A 12,199-nucleotide genomic window follows, 5' to 3' on the forward strand; every position below is an offset into this window, starting at 1 on the left:
ATGTGATGTAGCATTAGACTTCTTATATATTTTATATATTAGTTTTCTTTTCATATTTATGTAGCAATGCATTTATCTAATGTTGTGGATACTTTAGATGCTAAAAAAATTGAAAAAAATGAATGTTTTTGTACTTTTTAATTTTGCCAAGCTTTTGCTGATTTCTTTTATTTTCTCTGATTTTCACGATTTTTTCAATTTTTAGACCCTAGCTGCTTTATTCCCAAGTTCAACTTTTGCAACATTAATTTGTTGTATTATTTTGACTTTTTTTATTCAATTCATATTGTGTAATCATATATTGGGCACCATATAGATTTTTGCTGTACTAAGATGATTCCCTGCCATTTGACAATTTTGCCTTCATTTTTATCGCTGAAGAACACATTTTTTACGTTACTTTTAGACATTGCACATCTTTTATTTTGCACATATAGACATTGAAAATCTGAAAACTATATGCAACACAGGCTACGTAGACATTCCCCATAAATACTTTGTCGTTGGATATTATATGTCTAATATTGAATCTAGAGGAAACTCAACTTTGAATGTAAATGGTTTTGCAGCAGAAAGAGGCACAAGTAACATGTCATTTGTGTGTCAGACAAACGGATAGGACAAAAGAACTAAATAATTATAAATTAATAGAAATATGTTCAACCACAGGGATGAGAACAATGTTGATAAAGCCTCGAGGGTTAGCTCAAGCAGTCATGAGCTAGACATCAGATCTCTCAGATCTCTCTCCAAAGATGGGGAGGTCATGGGTTCAATTCTACTGATACATTCAGAGTTAGGCTCCATAATCAAGGCCATCAGCTTTCCACCCAAATGAGAATCATGGGAAATTACTCAGAAGGTTTTCCACGAGGTGTTTTCGTTGGGAGAGGGAAAGAAACAATAATATTGATATAATATACAAGATGAACTTTATATGCTTACATGAAAGAAGAATGTCTAGCAAACAACAGCTTCTGCAGTATGATCATCTGAATTTTCAGATGTCAATAACTCACTTCCTACTTGTTGCTCTCTCTGTTTTAACCGTCGATCACATTCTAGACGAATTAAAAGTGCTGTGATATCTGCAGGATTTACACCACCTATTCTTGATGCCTGACCTATATTCTGTGGCCGGATCTGCAACATTAAGAAGAATGTATCAAACCCTGAAGCATCATTATATGGAATTTTTGCAGGAAACTGCGTATCCTGCATAAGCAAGTGTATAATACTTGAGGTTTAAATGCTAATATTACAATTTTAAAATTTATTTAAAGCATAGAATGATTTCTGTATCAAAAGCCGCAAAATTCCTTTCACTTTTTACAAACGACTCGTTGACATTATGATATTTGCTTGCTTTGGTATTGATATTTTTTAACTTGTTAGCAAAGAAATTGTGTTATCAGAAATGGGATCTGATTCTGCACAAAACATGGCTAACGGAAACAACAGTTCAATCAAGGCGACACATGGTGTAAAAGCATATAAATGCAGTACTCGAATCTGAACCTATCAGGGAATTAGCAAGAAGTCGTCAAAACATTTAGAATCATACCTGGATATTCATTCTTCTAAAACCAACTTCCAAGTTACCATTCTATTCAAAGTATATTTCATTTCTACTGGGAGTAATTCCAAAGCATCAATGTTAACCATTCACTAGCTATTACCTAATGCCAAGATTTGTAGAGAGGGCTCTTCGGAAGACTTGCTAAATCTCAGCCAATAAATGATTCTCAAATTCAGTTAGCATTTCTTTCTACGATACAACTCTTCTCATTGCAAACTAAGAAACGACATGCTATTTAATATATGGAAGTTTTCAAAAACCAAGTTCATTGAGGGATCTTTTTAGATACTTGGAAATGCGAACTGAATGCACATTAAACCGCCACAAAAAGGGCCAGGAGAACCTAGGTCTTTGGACTTGTAAGTATGAATCAACACAAAGAGACCATACTGGGGTCTTCCACGAGCTTCTCATTTTCAATCTTCCGCCTGCTCTTTAGTGGATTCTAATCGCGAGTACTCTATAAAGTCACATCTCTACAAGTAGCAAGTTAGATAAAGGTTAAATCAGACCCTAGAAAAGGGGCCCAGTGTCAATCTCAAGTGTGATGATGAATAATGACAAGTGAGGGATCCTCTCTCTCTCTCTCTCACTATATATATATATATATGAGATCTATCTCTCACTTTTACAAAAGAAAATTAGCCCACAAGCCCCTAAACAAGCTTAATTTTGAGTGTTCATCAAGATAAGGGGTTGTTGAAGGAAATGTAACTAGGTTCGGTTTTCATAAATGTACTTTTGATATTGGTATTTATTTAAGAAAAGAAATATTATTTTTATAATATATGTCAATGAGTTTCTTGCTCATTGAAGTAGGTCTAGCACATGTTAAATTTCTTGTTCATTGAAATAGGCCTAGCACATGTTAAAGTGCTATAGGTGAGCCAAATGGTCAAAAGAAAATGTTGAAGACCTTAAGGGCATGTTACACCATGTATATGTTTGTATAAGAGTCAAAGAATAACCCTCCAAGCAAAGTCAAGTCTCCTCCAAGCATGTAACACCACCAAAGAAGCCATCCGAAGCAAAGATAGCAAGTTGGCCTTCAAGTCGGCCTAAAGGAGGGACAGTCCTCTATATATATAGAGGCTGTCCACTGCTTCAAAGATAACGCATTCATATACCTCTGAAATCAGCGAAGTAAAGGAGCTGAGAAAAGGTGAGTGAAGGACAAAGAAGGAGCCTCCAAGTGCAGCGAAGAAGATTGAAGGGACAGTGAAGGTTTTGGGACTATTCTAGGGCCAATACCAGTGACACGTGCGAAGGAAAAAGAGGGCTGCCTACAGTTATGAGAGCAGCAACTTACATTCAAGCATATCTCATTGGTTGGGCTTGAATCTAGGCCTACAAGGCCTTCTATCCAAGCAAAGAAGGAGGGTTCTCAAGCGAAGGAGAGAGGAACCATATTACATCAAGCAAACCTCCCACACGTGCAAGAATTAGGGCTGAAGAACAGTCCTACCAAGTCTGCATCTACACCTCAAGGAAGAGCTCATTTGGTCAAGGAGGTAGGGATCATCACAAGGGAAGGGACTCATCACAAATGTCTCTTCTAGAGCAAGTGCAACAAGGTACATCAACAATTGAAGGAAGAACGAAGTGCCAGAAGAAGGAGGACGAAGTGCCAGAAGGAGGAAGGACTTGACTTGCGCTTGGAGGATATTCTAGTCGAGGGTCTAGCATTTCGCATTGATCAATAACAAGTGTCAATAAGAGAAAACTTAGCGAAGGGTTTTCCTTTAAAGAGAAGAGAGGTTTTGGCCTTGGCAGAGAGCGAATATTTTGTGTTCTTCTTTTTATGTTTTTGGTAGCAATTTGATGAAGTACACATACATGCATTAATAAGAAGAAGATTAAGCTAACAAGAAAAGTAAAAAGACTCCACAAATTGTTATCAAGCCAAGAAGAATCACACTATACTTGATTGCCCTTGATTCTTCAATAGGGGTCACAAGTCAACCCCTAGCTCAATATAATAAATGCCATAAAATTCGACACATGTGGGTCTATATCCTCCATAAGCATGATGCCATGCCCTTTTTGGGCAATAAATGCTAAGAAAGTGCATGGATGGGCTAGTGAGATATCCCATCATCATAATCAACCCCAATTCTTGACAGGGAGACCTAAAGAAGTGCCTCAAATACCTCCAAGTGTCAAAACCATGCTTTGGGTGCCCTATGTCACCTTCTCAAGGGTTAGAAGTGTGACGTGGCATCATCTCTCCCCAGTGTTGGTTTTCCAAGTTCTAGTACAAGCCCTCCCTTCTCATCCTGGAGAAGACCATCATCATCTAGACTCTGAATGAAGTCATTTCCATAAAACAATGTCAATTCCAACTTGGGGGAATATAGGGTCCACTGGGTAAATCATTAAGAATATCCAATGCCAAGGAATACGAGCTTAGTGTTTTAGTATCTGGGGGTGCTTTGAGGTGTCAATCATTTGCTATAGTCATCAAAGTTCCCAACGCTTTTCTTTGGAGGGGCAACACTACATTTGCAAGGTTAATACTATTCTCTAGATGTGTAAAACAGCCTAGGCATAATGTGTAGTGGAGACATGAAATGTTCCCCAAGGTCTACGCTATTGTGTGAAAGACCAATTGGCAAAAACATCTCAATATCATGTGAAAGCCACCAATCATTAGGGAGAATGACCATAGTTGCATCATAGTGGACCATACATAATTGTTAAGGGCACAATAATACTTCAAACTAAGATCACCTTCAAATATCTAACCTAAGTCACCAGGTTCAGCGAATTTAATCCTTTGAATTCGAAATTCGCCAAACTTCAAAACAATTTGAACAAATTCGTTTATGTTCACCGAACTTTATGCCGAACATAAACACAGACTTTATGCCGAACACGAACACGAACTTTATGCCGAACACAAACATGAACACAAACAAATTCGATGAAATTCGCCAAAAATTCATTGAAGTTCATTTCAGTGTTTTGTGGTTCGACATTTTTCCATCATTTATAATTAAAAAAAATAAATCAAAATGGTATGTTTGGTAACCTTAATGAACTTGAGGCAAAAACTTGGCGACACGCGAAAATCTACCTCACTCAGTCACACTTCCTCACTCTATTGATTTGGGGTAGCATCACATGTGCTCTAGCCATGAAATTTGGTGGAGAGGTTGGGGCACATGAGAACTCCACTACCCAGAAAGGGTTTGGGCATATTCTAAACAGATAAGGAGATATTAAAATAATTAATATTTTTAATGGAGTCCCTAAGTTTAAACTTAGAGAAAATAAAATATTAATGTGTATTAATATGAATCTGTATTAGAGTGGTCCAAAAGACATGGATCAAACCAGATCTAATCTTAGCCGTCGATTAGGGACTTAATCTCGACCGTTGAATCGTCAACAGGAAAAGTATAAGAGTAAGCTTGAGGGTCATTTGGAGATTACACCAAAGTGATCAGTCATTCTATTCTCTAGAGCGGCGTTTGTTAAGAGATAGAATCAGTGATTGGGAGAGCAACTGAGGGGCATTGAGTACAGAGAAACATAAAAGGCAGAGATTGTGCCAGCAGAGCAACGTAGCAGCCAAGGAGTGACGAAGAGCCAACAAGGGCTCACGCAGGGCCACACAGAGGCAGCGAAGTGTTGCGCAGAGCACCAAAGAGGCCAGCGTGTCTGACGTAGAGGCCCAGAAAGCTGAAGCAGGGCCTCCTGGGGCTGACACAGGCCAAGAAAGGTTGACGCAGGGCCAGCGTCAGACAGAGAGGGGTTGATGCAGTCCAGATTGGGCAGACGCTGCGATTGCAGAGCAATTTTGTGCTGAGGAGCTACCGGAAGGATTTTCCGGGGTTTCACCCAGGAGATTTCTCTCAAACTATGAGGTATAGCTGCTAAGGAAATTCTCTGTTGGGTAGGCCAGTGTTGGCACCCAGATTGTACTCTAATATTGCTTAATAAGAAAACCCTTAGATAGCTGCACCGGTTTTCCCGCATTGGGTTTTTCTAGGGACATTGGTCAAAAAATAATGGTGTCATGTGGCGTGTTTGTTCTTGTTTCTTTTAGTTGCTGATCTGTAATGTGTTGAGCATGCACTGGTGTTTATTTTCAATATTTACCATGTAAATAACTTGTTAATGAAAAATAACAAGTAGGTAGGAATAAATCAGAAAAAGTGCATGAAGGGTTTCTAAACTAAGTAAACTTAGAAACTTCAACATGGTATCAGAGCGTGATTGCAGATCACAGAAGGACTAAAAGACATCAACCGAGCGGAGCAATAGTAGCAGTAAACAACTATCCCGAGGTGATAGAAGTTGTTTCTAGTAGCACAGAAGCCAAGAAGTGTGATGCAGAGCTAGCCAGAGCCATGCAGAAGAAGCCGGGAGCTGCGCAAAGCCTCAGAGAGGCCAGCGTTGCTGACGCAGAGGGCCAGAGGGCTGACGCAGGGCATCCCAGGGCTAACGCAAACCCATCTGGGGTGACGCAGAGCCAACGTGAAGTAGAGAGGGGCTGACACAATTCACAGAGAGGCAATCGCTGGAGTCTAGAAGGCCGTAGAAATATTGCAAAGTGGAGTTGGTGAGGTACTGTAGTCAGAAAAGTACCTGACAGAGCAGGGCTAGAGGAGTTGTTATCGAGGGTTTCTAGCCGAGGAACCTGGATTAGCAGTGCAGTTACACAAGACGATCGGAGTAGGGGGCATCTCGACAAGCGGCAGGAGGATTTCCAGAAGGGAAATTGGGTCTCAGAGGGAGTCCAGAAGAGAACTTCTAGACGAGAAGTAAAAACTCAGAGGAGTCGAACAGAGAACTTCCAGGAGGGAAGTAGAGGAGCATCATGGCACTACACGGGGTAAGAGACCGGGATAGACTGGACGAAGCATCATACTTTGCAGTCTGGAAGGCCAGAATCTTATCAGTGCTTGATGGGAATCGTGTCAAGAACTTCGCCTTGAAGGTTATAGCTATTCCAGTTGACCCCAATGATAACAACAAGTACGAAGAGGTGATGGCGAGGGCCAAGTGCATTATCCTTGACGGGGTCAAGGATCATGTGGTACCACATATAGCCAAGAAGGAAACGATAGTTGAGATGTGGGAGGCTCTCAAAAACCTGTACCAACATACTTCTGTGTAGAGAAGAATGCTGCTCGAGAACCAAATGAAGTCGTATCAGATGAAGAGTCAATCGATTGACACCTTTCTCGAAGGACTGAATGAGATCCGAGACCAGTTGACTACTATAGGAGCGACACCGGATCAAGAGCTTATGGTGAGGACAACCCTGAATGCTATCTCAGAAGATTGGGAAGTGTTTGTCCAGAGTATCCTGGGCAGAGGGATTCTCCTACCTTGGGACGAGATGTGGACAGCTCTTCGCCAGAAAGAGATCAGACGGCAGTCAAAGACAGGTAGCAGCAGCAAAGGGATCAAGCTCAAGCAGGAGGAGGATGTGGCCCTAGCATCTGAGGGAAAGTAGGAGAAGTGGAAGAAGAAAGATCTCTCCAAGATCAAGTGCTTCCATTGTGGGGAGATGGGTCATTATGTGACCCAGTGCCCAAGGAAGAAGAGTAAGGGAGAGTCTTTCGAGACTAAGGCAACGCCAACACGAGTAGAGAAGGAAGTTTCGACAGACGATGACTGTGCCATGAGTGCACACGCACCACTTGAGTGGAAGTGGGGAGACATTGAGCTGTAGTCAGGAGGACTATAGGCAATGAGGGGTAGGATCCTTGAGGTACCTAGCCTCTTGGATTAGACCTTGCTACGGGAGCCCCGACAAGGAGTAGCAGGACTAGTTGAGATGGGTAGAGACAGATGCGGATGGAGCGACAGAGAGGGCTACAATGCACGAGTCCCAAGACAGTGCAGAGCTAGCAGGCTACAGCAGTGTGAGAGGCATAGGAGTGTTGCACCAATGCAGGAAGGCACAGAGAGGTGTGCAACAGTGCGAGATGCAAGGAGTTGTTGCAACAACGCAAAGGTCAGAGAGAGGGAGCACTTGTCAATGGCAGAGGAAGCTTCAGCATCAGTGGGTGTTTCTAGCCCAACAACGAGGTCAGTTGGGAGATCAATTACTTACTTCTCAGTATCTGAGTTGTAGTGCAGCAGTGGGCAGCACGATGCAGTATGACGAGAGGAGGTGCAGTGCAGATGCAGTGCTGGGAGAAAGGACCAACAACAACACGGATGCAATGCTGGGAGAAAGGACCAACAGCAGCACGGATGCAATGCTGGGAGAAAGGACCAACAGCAGCACGGATGCAAAGGAAGCTGTCATACAGATGCAGCAGTGGTAGTGCCAGAACCATGGGTAGCAGTACAGGAGGCAGCAGTGCAGAGGATGTTGGGCAGGAAGGCCTAGCATCAGCACATGTACTAATGTTGGATGATCAGAGTAGTACTCAGTGAGGAGTATTGCTAGAGCACAATCCTCGCTAAGAGGGAGTGTTGATTTGGGGTAGCATCGGATGTGCTCTAGCCATGAAATTTGGTGGAGAGGTTGGGGCACATGAGATATCCAATACCCAGAAAGGGTTTGGGAAAATTCTAAATAGATCAGGAGATATTAAAATAATTAATATTTTTAATGAAGTCCCTAAGTTTAAACTTAGGGAAAATAAAATATTAATGTATATTAATATGAATCTTTGTTAGAATGGTCCAAAAAACATGGATCAAGCCAGATCTAATCTTAGCCATTGATTAGGGACTTAATCTCGACCGTTGAATCGTCAACAAGAAAAGTATAAGAGGAGGCTTGAGGGTTATTTGGAGATTACACCAGAGTGATTAGTCATTCTATTATCTAGAGCGAGGTTTGCTAAGAGTGATAGAATCAATGATCAGGAGAGCAGCTAAGGGGCATTGAGTACATAGAAACAGAGAAGGCAGAGATTATGCCGGGAGAGTAGCACAACAGCCAAGGAGAGTGATGCAGAGCCAGCAAGGGCTCACGTAGGGCCACGGAGAGGCAGCCAAGTGCTGCGCAGAGCACCGGAGAGTCCAGCGTGTCTGATGTAGAGGCCCAACAAGTTGAAGCAAGGCCTCGTGGGGTTGACGCAGGCCAAGAAAGGCTGACGCAGGGCCAGTGTGAGACAGAGAGGGGCTGATGCAGTCCAGATTGGGCAGACGCTGGGGTTGCAGAGCAGTTTTGTGCTGAGGAGCTGCCGGAAGGATTTTCCGAGGTTTCAGCCAGGAGATTTCTCTCAAACTGTGAGTTATAGTTGCTAAGGAAATTCTCTGTTGGGTAGGCTAGTTTCGGCACCCAGATTGTACTCTAATATTGCTTAATAAAAAAACCCTTAGATAGCCGCACCAGTTTTCTCGCATTGGGTTTTTCCGGGGACATTGGTCCAAAAATAATGATGTCATGTGGTGTGTTTGTTCTTGTTTCTTTTAGTTGTTGATCTGTAATATGTTGAGCATGCACTGGCGTTTATTTTCAGTATTTACATTGTAAATAACTTGTTAAAGAAAAATAACAAGTAGGTACGAATAAATCAGAAAAAGTGCATGAATGGTTTCTAAACTAAGTAAACTTAGAAACTTCAACACACTCCACCACCAACTAGTGAGATAATCCGGCCTTTGGGAGTTGGATAACTAGCCACCGATAAGTTCGATAACTAGGCCATTGGGCCATTGGGGCATTTGGAATCATTGAAAAAACGAGAAAGGTTTTTGATCCGATTGACAGATTTTTCTAATGGGAACAATAATCAATCTTCTTCAAGTAATGTTTCTGTCAACCAACCCATTGAGAGGGTTGAATCATCGGGATGAATAATGAATTTGTCTAGTTCAGTTAATAGAATTCACTAACTAAAACAAAAATTATTTTTTTGTCAATTTATAGTTCTGTTAATTAGTATATAATTCCATTATGATGTATTGTCGATGGAATAATTTGTAATTGTCTGTATGGATTTAGTGAAATTTAATGGTGATTTTTTTGCTTTTTATGGGGTAATCTACATGATTTATTTGTGAAGAATTGTGGCTAAATGTGTTTTTCAGCCTGCTTAAACTTAAATTGTATATAATATTTCAAATTTTATATGTCGAATTTTATGCCGAATTTTATCAGCAAAATTTTAGGTGCCGAACTTTATTCGAATTTCAAGGTTGCCGAACTCGAACACGAACACAAACGCGGTGACTTAGTATCTAACTAGATCAAGTCCCGTAAAAGTGTTCCCTTCCTGCGTTAGGGATGGCTAGGTGGTTAACCCTATTAGGTGCTTCCAAATTGTTACACAACAAAATGTCACATCCATGCAAATGGTGCCAAATCTGGATTTTTCACCATCCAAAGAACTATTGTCACTTTCCCCAAGAAGGATGGATGAAATACATCTCCATGAAGTATAAGAATCCTGGATTACATACCTAGAAAAGCCTATTTGTGGAGATCGCCGTAGGTGCCAGTATTACAACCTGTGACATCGCATGTTGCATAATAAACATGTTGCGATGTCGCTGCAACTTGTCTTTAATTAAAGGTGCGACGATCTTTTAACATGGGTAAAAAATAAAAAAGGTCAGGAAGTTTCCATTCTAGAAGCCTCGTAATGGTATCTACTCCAAGTAGTGGGGATTTGGCTCATGTTCCTCCTATCTTGGATCTCATTCCTACCATAATGGATCCCATCCCCTCCATTGTGGATCTAACCCCTACCTAAGTGGATCTCAAACTTCCATCCTTGGCCTATAATTACAATGCACTCAAAGGAAAAGGGGTCGGCTTTTGACTCTTGAAACTATACTTCCACTCTGTTGAAGTGTTCATTGAAGTTTTTTATTGCAAGGTTGGAATTGAAGGATATTGGAAGGAAGCCATCAACATCAAGGCTTGTTTGTAACTATCTCCTTTTCTCTATTAGATACAAATGCATATTTCTTTCCCACATTCATTGTTATGATGATTGTTGTGAAATTCCTTGATCACTGGTATAGATTATGTTAAATCATTTATGTATCACATGTTTTGATAATTTGCATGTTTTTGTCTTTGCAAATCTTTTCTTGGAGCATGAGATCAAAAGCTAAAGCAAACAACAACGAGGACAAGCATTTCGAAAAAGGTATGAACCTAAGTCACAAGACATGTCCTTAGGGGTCTCGTGTCTCGTATTTCGTGTGTCAAACACAACACGAGCCATAAAACGTGTCTGACACGTTTTTCAACATCCTAAAATCAGGACATGTGTTTGGGCCATGTCAAACACATGCAATAACGTGTCTTGATTTTAGGACACGTGTCCCACTAAAATCCCAAAGTAAAAAGTGTTGCGTCTTGATTTTTTTTCATTTTTTCATTGCCCAACATTGGGAACAGCACAGTGACCTGTGGGGTTTGTTCATCTAGGTGTTGGCTGGGTTTATTCTCTGTTGGGTGATTCAGATTTGGCACCCTAGTTGTATTCATAAATTTACTTAATAATACAAACCCTCTATATGCTGCACCAGTTTTCCTGCATTGGGTTTTTCCAAGGACGATTGTCCAAAAATAATGGTGTCCCTTGTGTAATTGTCTCGTTCTATTTCAGTTCATGATCTGTATGTATGTGTAGTCTGCAATAGTGTTTTCATCGCTATTTAAATAATTAAATAACTTGTTGAATGTAAAAACAAGTAGGAGATGATACACCAGTGATTGCAATAGGATTTCTGATGTGTAGATTCAGAAATTTTTCACATGGTATCAGAGGGTTGCAAATCATAGGAGACTAAAGACAGTAGCCAAGAGATCCAGAGAATTTGCTGCAGAGAAGCAACTGTCCCTAGTGACAACATTGTTCCAGAGCTAGAGACGCAGAGGGAGAGTGACGCAGTGCAGTAGAGGTGACGTAGAGGCTCACGCAATGCTTGCATCAACATTCTGAGCCAGGTGAGGGTGACAAAGTCGTTAGGAGGAGCCCATGTAGTAACTGCGTCAGCTTCCTAGGCTAGCATAGAAGCAGAGAGGGGCAGAGTAGGGTCACATAGAGCCACATCATCTTTCTAGACCAGGAAGGAGTGACGCAGTGGCTAGGAGGAGCTGATCTAGCTCATGCAGTGATTGCGCAGAGCCAGAGGAGCTCAAATTCTTCATTTGTCGAGGCTAGGGTAGCAGAGCAAATTCGATCAGAGCTGGTGGGACGCTATTGTTGTTGGTGCAGAATAGTGTCTGTGGAGACAAAGCTGAGGTAGACGGACTCACTGCCTGGAAAGATTTCTGGCCAAAGAAATCTAGATCCGGGTTACAGCAGCAAAGGAGGATTGGAGAGGAGTGATTCGACATTTGGCTAGAGGATTTCCGTGAAGGAAATCAGGACTCAGAGGGAGTCTAGAGGAGCTTGTTCCTTAGAGGGTTTCTTGCACCAAAGAAATCCAGATCCAAGTCTTGCTGGATTAGCAGCAGGAGAGGGAGAAGAGACCCTTTCCTATATTTGCTGAGTAGAAATCGCATTGCATGGACTGAGGGATTAGGACAAATTGGATGGAGCATCCAATTTTGTCATCTGGAAGGCCAGGATCCTGGCAATCCTAGACAAACATCGCATCAAGGACTATGCCTTGAAAGTAGTTGCTGTTCCAGTCAACGTTGATCCATTAAAGAAGTACGAGGAGGCCCAGGCGAAGGCCAAG

The 12,199-nt window shown here is 41.5% G+C and overlaps 1 protein-coding gene across 3 annotated transcripts in view; it reads right to left on the reverse strand.

Annotated features, from left to right (window-relative positions):
- Positions 1-618: 618 nt before the first annotated feature.
- LOC149204584 (uncharacterized) overlaps positions 619-12,199 on the reverse strand; it is a 403,576-nt gene continuing 391,995 nt past the window's right edge. For 2 of the 3 annotated variants that reach the window (XM_089394761.1, XM_089394760.1), the window contains one exon: positions 619-1,143. In XM_089394761.1, coding sequence (XP_089250887.1) covers positions 1,055-1,143 — 89 coding nt within the window. In that variant the 3' untranslated portion in view covers positions 619-1,054. Of the gene's footprint in view, positions 1,216-12,199 lie in introns of all 3 variants that reach the window. The other variant, XM_089394759.1, reaches the window with a different exon arrangement.

Source organism: Pinus tabuliformis, chromosome 1_2, assembly GCF_031772625.1.
Source record: "Pinus tabuliformis cultivar Carrire ecotype Pingquan chromosome 1_2, CPIR1, whole genome shotgun sequence".
NCBI lineage: Eukaryota > Viridiplantae > Streptophyta > Pinopsida > Pinales > Pinaceae > Pinus > Pinus tabuliformis.